General features: G+C 43.4%; 1 protein-coding gene across 2 annotated transcripts in view; it reads left to right on the forward strand.

Annotated features, from left to right (window-relative positions):
* Nucleotides 1-22798, forward strand: part of SHC4 (SHC adaptor protein 4) — a 111429-nt gene that overhangs the window by 15710 nt on the left and 72921 nt on the right. For both annotated transcript variants that reach the window (XM_033108515.1, XM_033108516.1), the window contains one exon: nt 18034-18104. In XM_033108515.1, the coding sequence (XP_032964406.1) occupies nt 18034-18104 (71 nt within the window). The remainder of the gene's footprint in view (nt 1-18033; nt 18105-22798) is intronic.

Raw genomic sequence — 22798 nt, forward strand, 5'->3', positions numbered from 1 at the left:
TAGGGGATGCTCTTCCAGTTATTGTGTAGCTGGAGATGCTGAGGTCCACCAAGACAGACCATTTCCCCAAGGAAAATGAGAGAGTCTTAACTAAGATTAGCCACCTTGCAGCAACTCACCCCAGTGTGTGGAGGCAGGTCTGTACATGTGAGTGTGTACATTGTTTTAGAAAGCAAAACCTATACTTTTGTTTGATGTGTTTCTATTAGAGAATAACAGTGGAATTCAATAAATTCTGGTGTGCATTTTTGGCTGTTAATTGTTTCACTCTAGTATATCTAGCTTATTTAGGGCTAGAAAGGATGACATCTTTTTAGGCTCTTGGTTTCTCTTTCACTATTTAACTTCAACTCAGCTTCTAGAAGTCAAAACTAGTTGTATGTGATAACCCTTGAACAGATGAGCAAAGGTGCAGACCGTGGAGGTATATTCCCGGGCAGGCAGGGTCCCCTCTCTCCTGCCCACTGACTTGTGTGGCCTTGCTGGGGAACAAACGAGACCTAGTATTTCAGCCAGGAATGGAACCTGCGGGTAGGATGGAGGGGAACCCTGACCAGAGGCTCGTCTATTTTTACGGTGGTTTTCTTTTGGTTTCTGAAATGATGTTAAAGATACTTAGTCTGGCTAAATAAAGAAATGCTTTGAAAGAGTTTTTGGTTTGAAAATAAAATATCTTAGAAGTACTGAAAATTTGAAATAATGCCTAGAACTTTTCATAGTAGCTTTAACTGCACCCTACGCTGGCTCCCCAACATACACATCAAGGATAGACAGCTCATGGGAGCTAACACATGCCCGTGTGCATACGGCTGGACTCTCAGGACCTAGGTTATTTCAAGTATCTCTTCTCAAACCCTTCAAATACAGAGATGAGGTTTTAAAAATATGTTAACCCATCTGGAGTAGCTCTAAGCTGTTCACTCAAATACAAAGAAACCCTTACTTAACACCAGATCTTCAATTCTTTATCTTTTATGACAAGCAGTAATAAGTTGCCAAGTTCTCTGAAAATAAAGGCTGAGACAGCAAGCACCAGTCCACTGTGCCTAGTTCAGTGATCAGAATGTTTTGTGGCAGGACTGTTCATAACGTATTGTATGGAGGGCACGGAGGGTAATCGGTGAGGCGGGAGAGTGCCAGACAGAAAACCTCAGCATGAAACAAAGGATAGAGTGGAATGTGTGATGCAATTGCCGAATCTCCCTTCAGAAAATGTAAGAACCAGATTTTCTCACTAGGCTATCACCTATAAAAAGACGGAGGAAGGGGAGGAGGAGAGGAAAGGGGGAGGAGAAGGAAGAGGAAGGATGAGGTAGCACATCGCATTGCTGTGGGAGGCCCTTGGGTCTTGGCAAGGAATGAGTATTGATCCCAGAGGCCTCCAGGAAGCATAATGTGCGTACTCACGGATAATATGTTTATTGATGATTTAGACCCTGCTGACTTCCAGAAAGGTTTTGATGTGGCTCACCTGCTAGTGAGTTAATGCTTCCTACACACACTGAGCAACGCTGAAAAGAGTGAAAGGGCAGAAACTCTGTGAGTCATCACCCAGCTATTTAAGTGAGCTGAGTGAGAGAGGGGCTGTTTCTTCTGAATGAGGTGCCCACAGGCGCTGTCAACACCCACTGGTAGGAATCCTGATACAGGCAAGCTCATTGAGTTGACACCACTAGGAAATCATTGAATCAAGGAAGCTCGTCCCTTTAGAAGCTAATCTTCTAAAACTTAAAACATTTTACAAGGAAATCTCTGTATAACGAAGATTATATGCTTATTTCTCTTCAAAGACTCTTGATAACTGATTGAAAAGAAATTTTTGAGAGGGAAATGACACATTTTTTCCTCTAGATGTATGCGTTATTTTTGTAACAGTTTTATTGAAATATAATTCATATACTATAAAACTCACCCTTTAAGTATACAGTTCAGTGGTTTTAAGTATATTCCCAGAATTGTGCAACCATAACCACTATCTAGTTTTAGAACCTTTTCATCACTCCGAAAAGAAGCCATGTACCCTGTAGCAGTCACTCCCTGTCACCCCCGTCCAGTTCCTGGCAGTTAGAATAATCTAGCTATAGATTTGCTTATTTGGTACATTTCATGGAATCATGTAATATGGTGGCCCATTGTTTCTGGCTTCTTTCATGTTTCAAGGTTTATCCAGGTTGTAGCATGTATAGTACTTCATTACTTTTTATGGCTGAGTAAGATTCCATTGTATGGCTGTACTGTACTTGGTTGATCCATTCATCAATTGATGGACATTTAAGTTGTTTCCATTTGGGGGTTTTTATGAATAATGCTGCTGTGCGCATTCATGTATAAGTTTTTGTGTGGACATTTGTTTTCAACTTTCTTGGGTCTAAGAACCACTTGTGAGTGCAAACAGTGGAATGTCACCTCCTTTTCTTTCTGGTAGAAGTGGAACCTTAATTCTAGCAGCCGTGATGCTGTGTTGGAACCCAAGGTGTGCTCTCAGAAGCTAATGAGTGCAATGGGTTAGTTGCCCCTGAACTCCGACTCGCAAAATAACCGAGCTTTCTAAATTTCTATGTCTATATTTTTGTAGTTTTTGGATTCCTTCTGCTTAGACAGCTGTCACTCTTTGCTTGTGACAGTGAGCCTGTCTCCAGGAGAACCCAAAACTTCACTTTGGGCTTCTGAGCTTCAGAGAAGACAACCTGTTACAACTGATTCTAAATCAAGAGTAAATGGTCTCCGAATGAAAGACTAAGGTGATCTTTTAGGGAAAAAAACACAAGCGTAAGCTTTGGTGTTGACTTAATTAAAAAAAATCTCTTTGGGCCTTTCTGTGTTCTCATGTTTAGGATATTTGAAATTGTCAAGTATGAGACTTCCAGTTAAGGTGTTATTGTATAAAACCTCTACTTTCAGATAATAGGGATTAAAATGTTACTTTTGCTGGCATATAGGAAAATATACTTAAGGACTGCTGAACTAATTATAGTTCCAAGCCTTTTCACAGAGCTCTTGTTTGGTAGGAAGGGAACTGCAGAGGAGCCCTGACTCCTCGGCTGCCATCTCCAAAGCATAGGTTAAAAGGCTTCTATAGGTGCGGCCAGCAGCTCAGTTGGTTAGAGCACGATGCTCGAAACACGAGGGTTGCTGGTTCGATCCCCACATGAGCTGCGTTCTCCACAACTAGATTGAAACAACTACTTGACTTGGCGCTGATGGGTCCTGGGAAAACACACTTAAAATGCATAAAAGTTTAAAAAAAAGAGGGGGGCCTCTGTATTTCTTTGGATTAGATTATTATAAAGACTCAAATAACTGGAATTTAAGCAAGACAGAGATTTACCTTTTCATTCATGTAAAAGAAATCCATAGGGAGACAGGCCAGTGCTATCTAATGGTCTCACCGTCGTCAATAACTGAGGCTCCTCCCATCTTTCTCTTTGGCCATCCTTAAAACATGGCTTCCATACTGACTCACTCAAGATTGCAACATAGCCACTGGAGCACCTCCCATCACGTCCATTTTCCAGGCAGCAGGAAGAAGGAAGGGCAAGGACAAAAATAGTGTACCTCCAGGCTGAGTCAGCCCTTTTAAATAGCTTTCCTTGAACCCCATGGCATTCTTTTGCATCTCATTGGTCTCCTGGGTGCAAGGGAAGCTGGGAAATGGTAGTTTTTAAGCTGGGCACGTTGGGGGTTTTGTTAGTAAGGAAGAAAGGAGGAAAGGAAAAACAGGGAAAGCATATAGATAGGTAACCCAGAGTCTCTGCCCCGGCCTCCTAAGAGCTCGTGGTTTCAGATGGATGAGATAAAGTTGGGTCCTCACAGAGTGTTACACACAGAGCTGTGCAGAGCTTTACAATGGCCTGTCCCTGGACCACTTCAGAATTTGTAGGCTTAGATTGTTGAGAAGGATAATTTTTGGTGATGGTTGAATTGTCCATCTCAGTTCTTCAGTGGGAAGATCAGAGGACTTCCTGGAGGATATGGAATTTCAGAAGGATTTTAAAGGAAATGATGTTATGAACAGAGACCCTCTTCAGACATGGGGATGGCTGGCCTGGAGCCATCTGCATGGTGTCCCCTATTCTTCTTGGTTTCCATTTGTGAACTCAGTGAATGCCGTTGGTCAGGGGTATTCAGGGCAATGATTGGAGGTATGACATGTAGTCAATGGCTGGGGAAGGAAAGAGGCTTGTTGATTTCCATGAGAATCTCAAATCTGAACTAGACTCCCATTGTTAACTGTAACCTATTGACGTCTGCCTGCCTCTAGAACTTACTTCACATTCCTGTCTTTTCGATTACTTACCTTGAATTATAGAAATATCAACTAGTGGATCGCTCCTTTCTGGCTCTGATGATGATGGCTTTGTGATTTAATTCTGAAGCAACCCTGTGGTTGCTGAAATCATAGGATTATGCTGCTATCCACCATAACGTTTCCTCTTACACAAACTTAGGCTCAGTTCTGATTATTTATAAGACTGTTTAAGATTTTCCAAATAGTATCCAGACATACGGAAAGGGCAAGTGTTTCTTCCAACTTTGAAAGCTATTTGATTTGGGCACTTGGAATCTGACTTATTATTAAAAGAATGTATTTGAATCGGGCCTTACACGTTTCTTGGAGTGTCCACTTCTGCCTCCCCATGGACTGTGATCTCTCCGTTCTCTCTCCTTCTGTTATTGTCAACCTTTCTATCATATGAGCATATGCAAGTCTGTTCCATCCTTAAAATAACCTCCTTCCCTTAGCTTATCTTTCCTCTTTAGTTAAAAATATAAATTTCTCAGAACAAAAGCACGATGCTCGCTGGTTTACTCCTTCACCTCTATATCACACTTGAAATGTCCTGCTCTCTGGCTTGTACTCCTTTACTCTACTGAAATTGCTCCACGAAAGCCAACAGGTAAATGAAGCCAGTAGTTGCCAAATTCCGGTGGACGTTTTCCAGGCCCTTAGCCTCTTGGTCCTCTCTGCTGCCCTCGATTCAGTTAACAATCTCTTCTGCCGTGAATCTCTGTGTGCCCTTGCCTTCCACCATAGCATACTCTTTTGGTTCTCTTTCTCCATTTCTGACATCTGTTTCGTGTCTTTAGTAGTCTCTACTCTGAGTGCCCTTTAAATGCTGAGTGACATCAGACAAGCCATTTAATTGTTTATCCATGAAAAATAGAGGGGTTGGAATGGATCATCTCTAAGGTCTCTTCAAGCTCTATTATCCTTTTAGTCATACTATCAGGAGTCAGAATTCATTGACTTGAGCTACAGAAAACTATTGTGTTTCATGTAAAAAAAAAAGTGTAATGAGAGATGATTAACATTTGGGCGGCAATTCTGCAAAGACATATTGTTGGCAGCTTCTTTCAGAGAAGTCACAAAAACTGAAAATGGGCGACATCATTCAGCAGTTTACCACCATGAGAGAGACTGACTAATGTGAGTTGTGGTTTCAGCATCACAGAACAACTGACCATTCATGTTGACTTCAGCGCTGCGACTTGGAGGCGGTGGTGGTGGTGTGAATGAAGTTCTTTGGCCACCATGACCTCCAGACATGACCACACACTGGGCATGGTTATAGCCCTAGAGACCTGGGAAGATTGAAATCACCATTATACAGATGCTCCTGCTGGGACATTATATTTGACTAAACATGGCAACTGATGACAAAAATATTGGCCTCTTCCAATTGGTCTTTTTCAGTGACAATTAAATGGTACCTAGTTTTTAGTCATAATTTAGTTATTAATACTGCTATCCAAGATTTCATATTTTCCCCTGAAAGTGGGATTTCATTTGGTAGGCAGGGACAGGAGCAAAAGTTCAAGGGTATTTGAATCTCTTAAGTGGGGTGGGTACAGACACTACAGGACGAGGAAAAGGGAATAGAAGAGAGAGTTTGATAGAGCTGCTGAAGTTTGTGGTAGTACTTGCAGATGCTCTCATTTGTGATGTGTATTGTCCCTCCAATAAGAGTTTAATTTAACCCAAAACTCTAGGTCCTAGATACTCAAGGCTGAGTCAGATTTGTGCTATTTTTGGGCGCAGAGTATAATTTATTTAATATTTTTTGAGGAGCTCAGAACTGAGAGGTGAGGTCGTAAAAACCCAAAGATGTAGAATTTTAATTGTAGTATGGGTTGGCAGGAGAGAACACACACGCACTATCACTATTCGATTAGATTATGTTTCCAACTAATTAGACTAGAATACAAAATATAACTGGTAGGTCATCTGCTAAGCCATTCCGTAAACGTGTTGACTTGGCTGCAGCAGTAACCAAATTAAGGCCATAATCAACAAGATGGTGGACACGTTGGACCACTGAGACAGTAGGCAGGGCCCTATGCCATTTTCTCGAGGGCCCTTGTCAGCCTCTATAGGGATGCACGGGGCCTGCTGCTCCTTGACCCTCTAAAAGGAGCCTTAGAACACCAGATGGGCCCCCAATGGCAGGCCTGGGAATTGCATTAGATTTATCTGCACAGTGATGGTGCTGGCATTTTGCCTCACCTTTCAGAGCAAAGGACGTCCAGCAACATTCTCCTGGGAAGCAGATTAACTTCTGTGAGTCACTGCTGTTCCATCTCATTTATGATTCATGACCTGGGCTATATTTTTAGCTTGTATTTATTTGGGTCTGAGAAGTGGGCAGGGCAGAAGTGTTGTTTGGAAGCTTATGGAAAAATGAGAAGAAATGGGCATCACACTTAAGCTTAGGTGCCTGAGATTTGGTTATAGTCATCAGGAATTCTCTGAATGTTTATTGAGAGCCCACGGCGTGCCACGTACTGTGCCAGACTCTAAGGATGCGAGGTAAATGGGACCCAGCTTCTGGCCCCCAAGAGCCCATTGTGCCAGCAGACAGTGAACTAGATAACTGACCTCCTGTAGCCCCTGCCTACACCCCCGACCATATCTCTGGACTTTAGTCATATTGAAGAACTGGGTGTTTGGGGAGCACCCCTCTCCTTGCCCTTACCGCTAATACGTGCTGTGCCTATTGCCTGGAAATCCCTCCGCCAAATTCTCCTTAGCTGCCCTCATGACTCACACTAGCACCCCTTCTTCTGAAGAGTCTTTACTGACTCCCTGAGGCTGCACAGTCCCATGGCACCTACGTCTGGTGTTTATCACACTCCTAAGAGAGTGCTCTTGATTCAGGTCCCTTCACGGTAGTTGAGGCTTATCCATCAGGTCCCCAAATGAGGAGCCAGGTGAACCTGAAGAGGCTGGGGAAGAGCAATGCTGTCATCCAGTATCGTCACTGCCACTGGCCAGTCCCCGTGCTCAGCACCACACATGCATCACCTTATTTGAGCCTCATAATGACCCTAAGAAACAGATACAACAGATACGTTGTTGTCCGTGTTTTATAGATGAGGAAACTGAGGCCCTGAGATGGAGTTATTTGCCCGAGGTTTCACAGCGAGTACATGCAAAGCTGAGATTCAAACCCACGCCTGCCTCTCGGAGCCCATGCTCCTAGACTCTGTGGCACAGTCCTTCTCCCGCTCCGTGTATCAGTCAGGGCAGACTAAGTCATGCTGTGTGAATAAGTAATCGCAGCAGCTCAGTGGCTTACACAAAAAAGGTGTGCTTCTTGCTTATGCCATGTGTCCACAGTAAATTGGCTGGGGGGCTCTAATCTGTATCCTGTACCCTTAGGACCAGACTGAGGGAGGCTCTGTCTTCGTGCTTCCCCAATTGCAAGAGAGCGAAAATGTGAAAACTCACTCCCAATGTCATAGTTCGCTTCAATATTACTGGCTAATAATTCAAAGGGGCAGGAGAAGTGCGGTCCTACTATGTGCTGGGAAGGTGAAAAATTGAAAAATTGGAAATATTTGTGGAACAGCATTAATAATGCTCACATTGTATTATGTAAAGAAAGGAGTGGGAGAAGTGTATAAAAGAAAACAAAAGAGAAGGATAAAATGTCCAGAGGAATGAGAGCCTTCCAGAGAATAAGAGAAAGCTTGCCTTTTTCACCATAGGTCTCTCGTTAAACGGCTGTTGGGATCAATTATTCAGTTTTTCTTCCTGTAAGCAGCCCCGTTAAGGCTTCTTCTCTTCTGAATGCATTAATGCTTTGACACAACCTGGGATCTCGCTGGGTCCATCAAGAGAGGGTAGTCAATTGCTATTACAAACGCCAACTTAATCTGAGCAGGACCAGTATTCCAATTCTCATTTTCATTATGGGGAGCCAGTCCCACCAGGTTAGAAACTTCCTCCAGGCACAGCATACCCGGTCTCTTAGTGTTATGCCTACACAGTGATAAAAATCTCATAACAGTTTCTTAGTAAGCTGGGGCACAGTGCCAACACGTGCCCCTCCCCACAAAGGACTTAGCTTAAAGCTATTGGTTGCAACTTTTGAATCTCAACTTTAAAATTGAATTGAGGGCACTCAAGGAGTTTCTGCAAAGAGCACATTGAGAATATTTTGGTCAATTTACCTTTGTATGATGCAGTTCCTATTTTTCAAGAACACAAGGGTGATTGACATAGTGTGGAATTGAGTGTCACAGGTGATGGATGCAGCAATCATTCTTCAGGTCACTGTAAGTTATTATAGAATATAAAATGTCTGCCGCCTATAGAAGATGCCTGGCTTTACCACTCTTCTTTCTCTGCATAGGTGGGTGGAGGAGAGATACAATGCTGTATCTTTAATCCAGAAGTTTTCGGTTTCCTGAATTCGTTTTCATTTTAAATATCTCCTGGGCTGCACCCATTGTGGAGCATGGGGCCTTACGGTGGAGCATGGGGCCTTACGGCGGAGCTAAACATCATGGGGAAACTTCTCCTACCTGACCCAGGCACCGTGGGGGACTTGCTGTCAGCAGGTGTCTCATTAATAGGACGAAGCACACTCGAGTCTGCAGCCAGTGTTCAACATCACTGTGTACCATCTTGTACTTTATAGATGCAGGGCTTGAAGTCTCCTCTAGATGGGAAACTTCTCCAGGTCAGGGAGAGGAGGTGGAGCAGCACAGCTTTAAACATCAAAAGGTCTGGGTGGTTCTCCGTGAAACACCCCTGTGGCCCTTGAGCAAGACACCACATCTCTGAGGATCAGATTTCCCACCTGTTAAAGAGGTATTATACACCCGTTCAGGTTCTATCACTGTTTCGCTGTGAGGATCAAATGAGGTAACACTGGTGAGAATAGACAGACTATAAATCTCTGTTTGTGCAAAAGCACATGATCACAGAGGATGGCTTTTCTGGCTGTGCCCAGTGACAGAAAGAGCTAGTCGTGTCTCCCAACACATGGGTGTAAAGGTTTTCCTCCGAAAGGTCATAGCCCTCCAAATGCTCTCGGTGTGGGTTTTGCCCCAGGAATGACCTCCTGCTGAGTGACTATGCCTATGCTCAGATCTGTAGGCAGAGATGAAACCTCTCAGTTCAGCAATTTCCCCGGGTGTAAGGGATTTTCAATGAATGAGAGTAGGACTGTTGGTATGAGACGCCGCACAGGCGCCTCATGTGATGCGGAGGGTTGCCATATCTTCCTTGCCCACAGACGACCGGTACTTTTTTTCAGATGAATTGGAAGATTTTTGGGGGGACGCTTGCGGGCAGCCTAAATCCTAGTGTATTACAATTGGCAACCAGAGTGCCAACCAGAGTGCCAACCAAAGTGCCAACCACAGCAAGGTCTTTATTGTTTATCTGGGCTTCTGGCACTCAAGACACTCTATTTGCAGGATCCTGGGTTACCCACTGTCGAAGAGGAACTTTTCTTCTGAATCAACTTAAAACTTTCCTTATTTAATTCTAAAATTTCCCAGGACAGTCTACTTCGATGTGATCAGGTCTTCTTGCCTTAGTGGACGAGGAGTGGACTTTAAAAAAAATAGGTGCTCGCTCCATCTATTGCAGACAAAGGAGTCTACTTAGCAGGGAAAGGGCATAGAAGGTGAGGGTTTGGGCCAGAGTGACAGGCTTTGCTCCCTTCGCAGCCCTGCTTTGGCTTGGTCAGGAACCCTGAAGAGGGAGATCTCACTTGCGGAAGAACATGCACAACACACAATTACTTTTAGAAGATTCCATCTTTGTGGGCATTAAGGACTTAGAGCGTTGAAATTCCCTAGTTGCCAAGACCCCAAGTGTGAATGAATGAACAAGTTCAGATTTTCGGGCTTTTGAACCTGAAACAGAAGAAGGAGCTTTCATCAGGGTAGATGTTTGGATTTTTACAAACACGTTCAATTCAATCAACCAACGTTTATTTTGAGGGGCTACTGTGTGCCAGGCAATATTCTAGGTGTTGGGGATGGAGCAGTCCCAGCTCTCTGCAACTAACCTTCCAGTGGGGGAGACAGACGACAAACAAATACATAATACCGTCAGCAGTAAGTGCTCTGAAGAAAAACAAATACAAGAAAACAGACAATAGTGGAGAGAGGGAAGGTGTCAGCAACGCTGTGCTCTTAGATGGGAGGTGTCAGAGGTGCTGTGTAATCTAAGAAAAGTTGGTGTTTGGCAAGACCACGTGCCTCTTCCACTGAGGCCTGTCTCCCTGACCTCCCTCTAAACCTGCTCTCCAATATAGCCCCCCATTCAAGAGACAGCATCCCTCATCCCCACTGTCTTCCTGTCCAGGTTTTCATTAGATTGGGGCTGCACTAAAAGGGGAAGGACTTTCCGTTCCCTCCCCACATGATGTGCCTTCTGACGCAAACCTGACACAAGGAGGGCTTTGACCAGCTTAACTTCAGGGTTATTTTAACTGACAATATATCCCTTTAAGAAGGAACACATTACAGATGGTCCAGTTAGGATGCAGGTTATTTTGAGACTTCCTGAACATCATTTCTTGGCTTCTTCGTTCAAATAAATCATTTATTGCCCTGTAAGAGGTGCTGGTGATAATGATGACTAAGACTCACTCCCTGCCCTTGAGAAGTCCACAGTCCAGCAGTGGGTGTAGACAGTTAAACAGATAAATTGCCACACCACTGGGTGAGTACAACCTTGGGGTATGACTGAGATGCTCTGGGAGCCCAAAGGAAGAGAACTGAGCTCGCCTGAGGATGCTGAAGAAGACTGCGAATAACTGTAATGATTCCTGATGCCTCATTTATTTATCCATTCACACATATTTCCTGAATAGTTTATATCAGGGTCACTGCATGCCGGATACTGTTTGTGTGTCCTGTTATTGTTATCGTTGTTATAGCTCTATTGAGATAAAATTCACATGCCATACAATTCACCCACAGAAAGTGGACAATTCAATGGCTTTTAGTATTTTCACAGTTGTGCAACCATCACCAATATTAGAACATTTTTAGCAACCCCCAAAGCAATCCTGTACCCTTTAGCAGTCAGACCCCATCCCCTCAACCTTCCAGCTCGCCTTTCTAGGGTACAGGACTGATTTGTCAATTCTGGACATTTCTTATAAATGAAGTCATGCACCATGTGGTCTTTTGTGACTGCCTCGTTTCCCTTAGAATAATATTTTCAGGGTTCATCCATGTGGTAGCATGTATCAATGCATCATCCCTTTTTAGTGCCAAATACTATTCCATGGCATGATATACCAGTTTTTATTGATCCATTTATCAGTTGATGGGTATTTGGGTTGTTTCTACTTTGTAACTATTATGAATAATGCTGCTATGAACATTTGTGTGCAAGTTTTTGTGTGGACATATGTTTTCGGTTTTCCTGGGTGTATGTCTAGGAGTGGAATTCCTGGGTCATAGGGAAATTCCAAGTTTGACTTTTTTGAGGAAATGCCAAGCTGTTTTCTCTAGTAGCTGCCCCATTTTACATTCCCGTCAGCCATGTATGAGGGTTCTAATTTCTCCACATCTTTGCCAACACTTGCTATTTTCAGTTTGTTTGTTTGTTTTTTAAGTTATAGCCATCTTAGAGGGTGTGAAGTGATGTCTCATTGTGGTTTTGATCTGTAATTCCCTAGAGATGAACGATATTGAGCGTTTTTTTGTGTGCTTATTGGACATTTGTGTATCTTCTTTGGAGAAATGTCTATTCAGATCATTTGTCCATTTTAAAATTGCATTATTTATCTTTTTTATTAGTGAGTTGTAAGAGTTCTTTATATATTCTAGATGCAAGTACCTTATCAGATGTATCATTTGCAAATACTTTCTCCCAGCAAAGGAGGCTGAGACAGAACAGTCAGAGGATAAAGGTGGGGAACCAGAAAATGCTCTCAAAAAAAAATCAAGACAAGAGAGAGGTTCAGAGTAAAGAGAAGGGGGTGGCGAGACATCATCAATGGCAGATGCCCTAGACAGGTGAACAGAAAGCTGAAGAACAAGAATAAAACAGTTCACCAGAGTGGACTTTGGGGAGGCGGTTGGTCTGCTCAGGCAGTTTCAGTAGAGTCTTGAGTCCAGAAACTATTGTAGTGAGTTGAAGCCGGAGTGGAAGGTAAATAAAAGGAGACACGGTCTCAAGTTTATGAAGAGAATATCCTCTCCCCACTTTCCCCCGTTTTGTAATGGGAAAGACTATGGGAAGTTGTTTGAAGGTGGCGGAAACATCCTGCAGTGTCTTTAGGCCACATTGGCGGCCTCTATCATTGTTGCGCATTTATTGCATGAAGGGCAGACCCTTGTCATAGCACAGTTGATTGTATACCGTTCTTCAGCGTCCTGGTTGTTCCGAAGTGCCATTCTTGCTTGTCTCGTCAAGTATGGGGCCTAGGCCGTGAGCCTTCTCTTGAACAATATTCCTCCATACACAGGGGCAGGCATGTTGTAAGGAAGGGAATATGCCACTGCAAAAAGGGGCTTTAACCCTACTTAGTAATCTGTGGTTCCTAGAGTTTAAGTGCTAGGCTTTATTTAATTGTTTGACTCTACAGTAATAGGACCTATTTATTTTCAAAAGTATAAACAAGACAAAAATGTGAAGTAAAAAGTAAAAGGCTGCCTCTTTCCCGTTCCCAGAGTAGCGACTGTTAACAGTTTGTGCATCCCTCAGTCATTCTTTCTGAAGATACAAGAATATGTCATTCTGTAAAAGTCAGGATGAGGAGTTCCCGTAAGCCAGCTAAGGGTTTTCTCTAAAAACCCCAGTGATTTCTTTTTGTTTTGGATTGCAAAGCCTAAGATACACACGGCCGTGAATCGGCTGTTCACCTCTCCCTGGGAGCAAGTGGTTGAAGCTTCCACGGTACACAAATATTATTACTGCCTTGGGGCACAAAGGGAGATGTGAGCTGGGAGCTAGGAGGGCCGCTGTCAGGTGCTGAATGGGGAGGTTGTCTGAGCACTGCTGAGCTCCGCCACTTTCTCACCACCCCCTCTGCCTCTAAAACAGGCCTTCAGTGTCTTCTCCTCAGCACAGGGGCAGGAATTAGGGAGTGTCTTCTGTGTTGCGTGCTGCCTCCTGCAGTCCCCAGAGGAGCCTGGCTTCATGCCTGTCCTTCCCAGGTGGCCCCCAGGCTGCTCACCTTCTTACCCACCTGCAGAGACCAAAGAAGAGTCAGTGGGAGCCAGCTGAATGATCCCTTCCGTTTTTGGCTTCCATACAGGGTCCCAGAAATGGACAGTAGACTCGAGAATAAACCGTGATTCAGTCTCATTGAATTAGTGAAACCGAGCCAGGCAGTTTCCTTTAATAGGCCTTCATTTCCTCATCTATTAAATGGAATTAACAACAATGACTAACCTCATAGAAAGAAAAGTCATCTCTTTCACAGTTGTCCTGTGACTGGGGCTGGGTTTCTTAAGAACAGAGCCCATGTCTTACGCAGCTCTGCATTTGATAAATGAATGAGAGGTATTGTCATCCCCAGTTTATACCTAAATCAACAAACTTCTCCTCCCTCCGTCCTCGACATTCAGCCACTATCCACTTATGCAGTCATCAGGTACCTAAACAAAGAAGTGGATAGTTTATTTTTATGGGCTCCTCGCTCCCTGCTTTCTCGCAGCAATGGTTTCGGAGTGAAATGGACTGTGTGAGTGAATGGGGAGGCCACCCCATTCTGGGCTTTGGGGTAATTGTGGCGACAATCAGGCATATTGATTCCCTCCCTTCGCTTAACTCGGAGTGGCTTCCTCCGCACAGGCCCACAGTGGAAGGGGAAATGTACTCATTGTCGTGACCATCTCAGGCCATGACTCACATTTCTTCAGCAGCTTCAGCTTATTACAGTAAGGCCGGCAGAAGGTGTCACCTGTTCTGTTGCTTACAGACAAGTGTGTGAAGCAAAACAGAGGTTTCAGTGAGGGGAAGGGGATTGGAAGCAATGCCTGGGCCTGCCTGAGAAGGAAGCAGATGGGTGGTTAACACCAAGAAACGTGATTAAGGACAAAAGTTTGGAAGACCCCCCTCTCTCCCTGTCCTTCTCTCCCACTCTGTAGTAAAAACCCTTCCCCTCTTTGATAACCCAAATCCCAGCATTGGTGAGATTCACTCGGCTGAGAGTTACCTCCTCCTCCCCCTGCTCCCCTTAGACACTCTCCCTCACATGGGAGGGCTCCTTGCCATTCAGGGCTCTCCCAGTTTCCTTGCCCCAGAACACTGGAGGGCACTGTTCTCCCCACCTGACACTTCACTACAAAAACCCCTCTGCTTACGTTGTTTGTTGCCAATCTCTCTGATGGGAGAATGACAAAGATAACCTACATGGAAGAACTAACAAAGAAATCCAGAAACCTTCCAAAGGTATTATCCTGACCTATAATTCCTGAGTCTCTTTCTGAGTCCTCAGTTCTCCCGTACTCCTTACTTATCTCCCTGGATGGAGAGACCGGTCAAACCTTCAGTGACCTCAAGCACTTCTCCCTCTCTCTGCTCATTTTAAAGATACTGTTGGAGTTGAACACTAGAGGCTGTATTCACTCTTTCAGCAGTACCTACTGAGTACCTGTCTTGTCGCAGGCACTGTCCCAGGTGATGGGATACAGTGGTGATCCTGGTGCTTACTCTTTTGGTGCTTACAGCCAAGGGAATGAAGACGGGTAACATGCAGATTAACCTGATAGTGGCATAAAAGTGACAAATGGGAGCTGTGATGAAGGGGGACAGGAGGGGGCTTCTGAGGAAGTGACATTTGGATTAAAACCTGACAGATGAGAAGGAGTCAGTCCTGCAAAGCACGGGGCAGTGCGGGGAACAGACAGTGCGGGGAACAGACGGAGGAGGCGCAAGTGCAGGGAGGAGGGGAGATGGGGAAGGAGGTGCAAGTGCAAAGGCCCTGTGTTTGGAAAGCGTTGGGTGTACTCGAGGAAGAGAAAGCAGGCCCATGAGGCAGCAAATTGCATAGGGGGAGATGGACACTGTGGGGACAGAGCCCCAAAAAGCAGTTTCCAGGCTCTCGGCCTCACATAGAAAGGTGCTGGCTCAGGTAGTAAATGGCCATCGACTGTGATCAAATGGCCATCAGCTGTGGCTAGTTGGCCGTCAGCTGTAACCAGTGAGCCATTAGCCATGAATATAACTGCCGTGCCTAGGCTAGCAGGAAAAAAGGGGAGCTAGCAAGAACATGGTGGCTGAGCCTGCAAGTGGCACAGTGAGGGTTGAGAATTGTGTTGCTCCTGGTTCCTGTGTCTCCAACCCAGCAGCCAGTGACAGTACAGTGGTATGACACCCCTACCTATGGCTTCGTGGGTGTTCCTTTTTGGCCTAGCCATATCCTGCGTTCTTGTGTGGGGAGCGGGACCAGAGACCCGCATGACACCCTGCATGACACATGGCGTAGTCGGCAGGATCCCCTGCACTACAGACACATATGGAATTGAAGGGGCCAGCAGGGGCCAGAAACACAGGGTCTAGGGGTTTACAGTATTGAGTTTGTTTTGATAATAAATGCCAAGAGTTTTACGCAATGGAGGGGCGAGGTCTGATAATTCATTTTTGAAAACTCACTCTGGCAGAGTGTGAAAAATTAGGTGCATGGCCACATTTTCAAAATGTGTGCCCTGATAAGCTGAGTCACCTCGTCTTCAATTGATGATTTATAGCTGAAGGGAATGATGACACCCATCTCTGCACTGACAAGGAATTGGGTGCAGCCCAGACCTGTCTCCCAAACCTTTGTGGGGAGTCAATTCTTTCCTCCATGAGGGATGCAGGAAACAGAGCAGCAGGAGTTATGTTCTGGAACAAAAGAAGACACTGAAAGCCAGGAAAAGTCAGAGCAGCCAGTGAGGATGGGAAAACCATCTTATCAATCCATCCTGACATGGAGCTTGGACCGTTGGAATCTCCTTTCATCACAATTCTGAGATGGGCTTTATACTATACCCCCTAAATCTAGCTTTCCTTTCCTAATACGTCTTACGGTTTATTGAACATAAATCTCACTTACTTCCTTGAGGTACTCAAGCCTTTGGAATTTAAGTGTGATTGGGACTGGATAAAATATCCCCCCCTCAAGTTTATGTCATTATTAGAGACCCCAAGAGGAGTGTGACAAACAGGAATCTGGCTGAGAATTGCCAGGTGATTGTCCTGGCCAATGTGGTCTCCCCAACACTGGGCTCTAGGCAACCCTTGGTGGACTGCACTACTCTTAGGATGCGAAATCTACAGAAATTACTCAGAAATACTACACGAAGTGTCTGGGGATGCACCCACTGGCTCTTGCCGTCTTTCCACTGTGCTTTCCACTGTGCATTTCCAAGTAGAGGGAGGCTGGAGGGCTTCCGAAGGAAAGCTAAACAGGAAGCATATAATTTTCAAGGAGCCGACATATCACTTTCGATCAGACGGTTTGGCTTTCATAACATTTCCAAGCTCATTCTCAGAGAAACACTCTCCCTCCTCAACAAAGGCTCTGCTAAGAGGATTTACTCCCACAGCCTTACCTGGTAAAGCCACACAGATGACTACTAAATCTGCATGCCCAGGTTTAATTCTTCTCCACCATCCCAGAATCCAATTTTCAACTGCCATCTTGTTATTTCCTGGATACGCCACTAGTGTATTTCAGTGAACGGGTCCCAAACCAACTCATCTTCCCCTCTCCTGACTTTCCTGTTTCTGTTAATGGAATCACTGTTCCCTCTGCTACCCTGGCTGGAAACGTCTGAGTCATCCTTGACTCATCCTTCTCTCCTATTCTCTACATCAAATCAACTGCCGAATCATGTAATATCTATTTCCGCCGTGTCACTTGAATCTGTCCCTTCCTTTTTACTGCCACCATCCCTCCTCAGCGTGGGCTGTCATTACTTTCCTCTCAACAGGAATATCCTCACTTATTGTCTCACTATTAACCCACCTTCATGCTGCTTCTGACTTAAGGCTCCTTAAACACTGGCTGATCACATCAGTCCCTTACCAGTAGTCTGACACGGCTCCCACTGCTGCCACGTTAAATATAAACCATCTTTGACCTTTATAAGTCACAATTCCTTTTCCAATAGTCCATGTTCAAGCTAAGTTTACTCATTCCTGGTGTAGGACATAACATTTTTTTTTTGAACTTCCTTAATAAATGAGTTTGCAAAAAGTAAGAGCTTCTATTACTAAATTGTATATTATCTGTATTTATATGCTTGTTTTTCTCTCCTTAGAAGATTCAGCGTTTCTGTATTATTAGTCTCACATTTGTTTTTGCTTCTTCTAATATTTGAGCACATGTAGGTACCAGGCACTGCTTTTAGAAGACCTGCATGAGATAATTTAACTCTCTTAGTAATTCTAATTGCATCCTCATTTTACCGGTGACAAAACAGATGCAGAGAAGTTAAGGAACTTGCTGAGAGTCCACAACTAAGAAATGGCAGAGCTAGGATTCAAATTCACATGGTCTGGCCCCGGAGCCCAAGCTCTTGACCATTGAACTCACCTTTGTCTTTGTAACCTAAATTCCTGCTATAATAGTTTGGATTTAGCTAATGTTTTATAACTGAACTGAAACACTAGGCATGTTGTCCATTAATGCTCAGAAATATCAACGGTAGCCTGCGCCTGCAAATGGAACGTGGTATCAGGAGCTGATTTTCCGTGTTTCCCAGGAAATCACTCTCAAGCTAAGAGACATCTTTGTGCTATTTTTCTCCCTACTTCTTCTGGTTTTTTTTTTCTTATTCTAGTACATGGGCTGTATTGAGGTGCTACAATCAATGAGGTCACTGGATTTCGGAATGAGAACCCAAGTTACAAGGTAAGAGAAGAAAAACGGGAAGGACTTTGGGAATTATAGTTGAAAGTCACAAGAGTTTCCCCCACAAGAATTGCATGCCAGCCTTCAAAGTCACCATGGGTTTTTATTTATGTGACTGGAAGACAGAGCTTGGATGAGTGGCTTCATCTCATCATTTCCCGATTATGTGGCAGAACATCTGCATTTTATATAAGAACTGATAAGATGATATAACCGTAGAAATAGCTGGTTTCCCAGGTACCAGAAGTATTTAAAATTTTGCCTACAAATAGGACCTTACAAAATCTGAGAGCTGTTGAAGAAGTAGCTGAAAAGAAGACCAGGGAAAAATTTCCTACGTCAGAAATCCCAAGCTCTCCCATTATGGCATCCGTGACACGAGAACCTGTTCACTCTTTGTTTGGGTCTCCCTCTTCTGTGTACAGTGAGCTGGATGGAAGAGTTGAACTGGGGCGTGGGGGTGAGGGAGTGCCTTACCCACGGTGTAAGCTTAGGGGAGGAACCAGAATCATTACTACACTGAGTATAAGTGAGAAGCAGAAATACAAAGCATGGTTCATTAAGGCCAAGTTCAAAGCAAGGATGGAAAGGAGAATAATTGGGTGCTAGACTGGTAACTGGGAAAATTGTGAGGTGAGGGGGATGACGTGAGAGAATGGATGGAACGAGTGATTCAGAATGAAGACTTGGGCATCTGTTGTACGTGGTGCCAATGTGTGTCTCAGGTGCCAGCCACAGTGCCCATCTGTATCCATGGTTGCAGGCCACCTGCTCCAAAGGTGAATGGGCTCAGGGAAGGTAACTTTTCCTAATGCTCGTCCCATCGACTTCTAGGCCTAGAAAAAGTGTAGTTTTGGCCCAAAAGCTTTAGGCAAAGGAATCTTATTCCTCTTTAGGAAAGTCACAGTAGACAGTAGCATACTAAAGATTCTAGAAGTCCTGTGCTGTAGACTAAGACTAACTTTATCTCAAGAGTTTCTAAACTTGTTTGGCCACAAAATTCTTTTTTCATGTAACATAAATGAACATCCCATGTATCCCTTACATTCCATGAAATGCACTTTAGGAAATGCTATTTGGACTCTTTTATGATGTATCTAAATCTTTTTCCAAATGTCACACCAATCTTTGGTATTCCCTCTGGAGTCAAACAGATGAAATCTAATTCTGGTGTGTGTGTGTGGGAGGGGGGCGGGTAGTGAGGAAGGGTTGTTTTGTGTTTTTTTTGTGTGTGTACTCTTGGTACCTACCTCAGTCCCTGGCACATGGAAAAGGCTCCATAGATATTTATTGAATAAATGCGTGGTTCTGCCTGACTAGCTTCCAGGATCTGGAGATAGCTACATTTCTTCTCCCTTTTAAGTCTTCTCTTTCACATTTTCAGTCCCCTCAACTATCCTTCAAGTGACATGGTTTCTAGACTACTTCTTACCCTGTTAGCCCTACTTTGGGTACACTTTAGGCTTTATTTCATCCTGATGATCTAAAATCTGGAGAAAGCCATTTGTTTAATCCTGAGCAGGTTACAGACAGGAGGAAGAAGCTTCCCTCCCCAGGTTCCTAGAATAAGGGCACAGGACAAAGGAATGCCCGCTGTCCTTAGCTGAGGATGATGGATTTTCTGTTCGTTCATTCATTCATTCATTGACTCATTTTTTTCACTTGAATGTTTATGGAGTGCCCATTAAGTGCCTGGAACTCTTCAAGAATTAAGGCTATAGAAGCCTCTGACCTTATGGAACTTACATTCTATCTGGGGAAACAGCCTGTGTCAAGGAAACAAATACACAATATACTTTCAGGTAGCAATAACTGCTCTTACTATAATAATAAAGGTGGGTAAGAGGATAGAGATATATGGGGTAGGCTTTTAATTTGTATTTTCTGATTATAAAAATACTGTAGGTTTACTTAGACTATTTGGAAAAATATGGAAAAGTGTGAAAAAAGAAAATCACTCATAATCTCATCTAGAGATGATGTCTACTGATATTTTGTGTTTTGGGATATCTTTCCTGTCTTTTTCCTATACATGAACTTACAATGATTTTTATAGAAAATCTAAAAAAAATTTGATACTGTTTCCTCTTGAGCATTTTCCTGTTGCTAAATATTCTAAATTCTAAATCACTCTTTTTTTTATGTTTTAATTCTGTATTTTTTTTAAATTTATTGGGGTGACAATTGTTAATAGAATTACATAGATTTCAGGTGTACAATTCTGTATTACATCATCTATAAATCCCATTGTGTGTTCACCATCAGGAGTCAGTTCTCCTTCCATCGCCATATATTTGATCTCTAAATCACTCTTATTGTGGGAAAATGTGCATAACATAAAATTTACCATTTTAACCATTTTAAAGTGTATAGTTCAGTGGCATTAAGTATATTTGCACTGCTGTGCAAGCATCACTACCATCCGTCTCCAGAATTGTTTCATCTTCCCAATTTGAAACTCTACTCATTAAACAATTACTGCACATCCCCCTCCCACTGCCCTGGCAACCACCATTCTACTTTCTGTCTATGAATTTGACTGTTCTAGGCACTCCATATAAGTTGAATCATACAGTATTGTCTTTTTGTGATTGGTTTATTTCACTTAGCACAATGTCCTTAATGTTTATCACTAGGCCAAACAATATAAATATCATGAAGGCCATTGATGTGTAATGCTAGATTGTTCCACAGAAGAATTGTGCTAGTTGATACTCCTCTCTTCTAGCCATATGTCTATTTTTTTTGTTAGGCTCTATATTTTTAAATGGTGGTAAACTTATAAGTCTATATTTTCCTATTGTTTAGTAAATGGTAAAAGACTACTATTTTCTTTGCCATGAAGTTTCAGTTTATGTACACACCTTGTATGCAATAATACAAGGATATTACTCCTTGTAGATATGTCTGTGCATATTTCAGGCATGGCAGACTGTGCTCTGGGCAGACCTGTGGAAGCTTGAGGGTGGTAGTTTTCTTTTTAGATTTAGAGGGTGGGGAAGAGCTCTCTGAGGAGAAGATACTTGAGCTAAGCCCTGACTAAAGTGAGGGTCCAGCAATGGGAGTGTCTGGGAGAACACAGCTCAGGCCAGAGGGAACATGGCTGTACATACTATTGATCCATAGTATCAACACCGACAACGCCCACAACCGGGTGCGTTGTGTGGTTAAGAGTGTGACTCTTCTTCCAAGAGTGCACACAAAAAATGTCCAATGGGCTCCAACTCAGGGGAGGGAGAGGCTGACTGGATGGGAGGATCAAGGTTCAAGATGACCTATGGTGCTAAGTGGTTTGATTGGTGTCAGGAGACTCCAGCCATCGTTAGCCCAGGGACCTTGTCTACAGTGTGGCTTCAAAGCAGTGAGGCCGATTGCCATCCACCAGGACCAAACATCAGTCTCCCTGCTTCAGAACCATATGTTCTTGCTGCTCCTTCCCAACTGTGGAACCCCTTCCCGGGAGTTTGTAGAGTTTGAGGTGCTGTATCTTAGAGCCTGGGCTCAGCAGCAGACCTGGGACTCTCTGATTCAGATGGCAGAAGGGGAAAAAGCCACTGAGGAAGGTTAGATAGAAGACAAAGGAGAAGACATGAAATAGGTCTGTCCCACTTTAAAGAATTAACAAAAATCTAAGTTTACTGAACAGAGAAATTGTCATTCAGAATTCACCTCTGGGTTCCTTTAAGTAGTGGATTCCTCCCTGGTATTTCAAAGAAAATTTAATATACAGAGGAAAGTATTTTCACTTTTTTTCCCCAGGAGCTCACATATTGCTGAAAGCAAGAGTGATCTTTGAAACTCTAGGTCTTGTGGGAAATTCTACAAGTAGACATAAGCTTAGGCGTTAGTGCACAACAGTAAACGTCCCCATATGTTACCTGCGTGGGAACATTTTATTTGAGAACAGGATCTTTTCTTCAGGTCTCTGTCTCACTTTGATGACTGCCGCATTCAGGGAAATGTGTACCTCAGAGCCAAGTGTGTTGCTGCCCCCAATAGATGATTTCATTGTTTTCATGTGATTAGCATAAGAATATGGTTCACTTTCTCTGAAACCTCTAGTTCCTGCCCTGTTTCCCAAGTATTTGGTCTTCTTTCTCTATTAATTTTTTCTTCTTTATCTCATTCTCCTATCTTCTCTCAACTTCTCTGTATTTTGACATTCCGCCACTACTCCAGTTGCTTTATTACCAGTTGTATTGGATATTATCATTGAAATGTTACTGTTGAATCCGTTTTGAAATTGTTTTAGATTTAACCGTCACATATGTACAGTTTCATTTTGCTCATAATCCTACTTAATGCAAGAAAAAAATTTTCAGCAGATCAGTTAAAATTCCAAAAGAAAGAACTTATTTTGCATGACCACAGTATCTCCTGACATTTACTATAAAACATAAGATCAATCAGGTGTGAATGCTGATGAATTTGTGTAATTAACTGCCACTACAGATACAAACAATTGTATTCAGGCTCATGTCCCACATTGGTGACTGGTCTTACCATCTCTATCATAGTGAAGCCATTATTCCAGGTAATAGGGAGACAGCAACATGAAATTCCTGGTAATAAAGGAGGAGCCATGATCGGGAAACACCAACTGCGTCAGCATTTGAGACAGAGGAGAAAAGTGGGGTACAATTCTTGTCTTTATGAGAGACCTTTCTGCCAATTGTTTGAGGGCTGAATCCACA

Source organism: Rhinolophus ferrumequinum, chromosome 6 (genome assembly GCF_004115265.2).
Source record: "Rhinolophus ferrumequinum isolate MPI-CBG mRhiFer1 chromosome 6, mRhiFer1_v1.p, whole genome shotgun sequence".
Lineage (NCBI taxonomy): Eukaryota > Metazoa > Chordata > Mammalia > Chiroptera > Rhinolophidae > Rhinolophus > Rhinolophus ferrumequinum.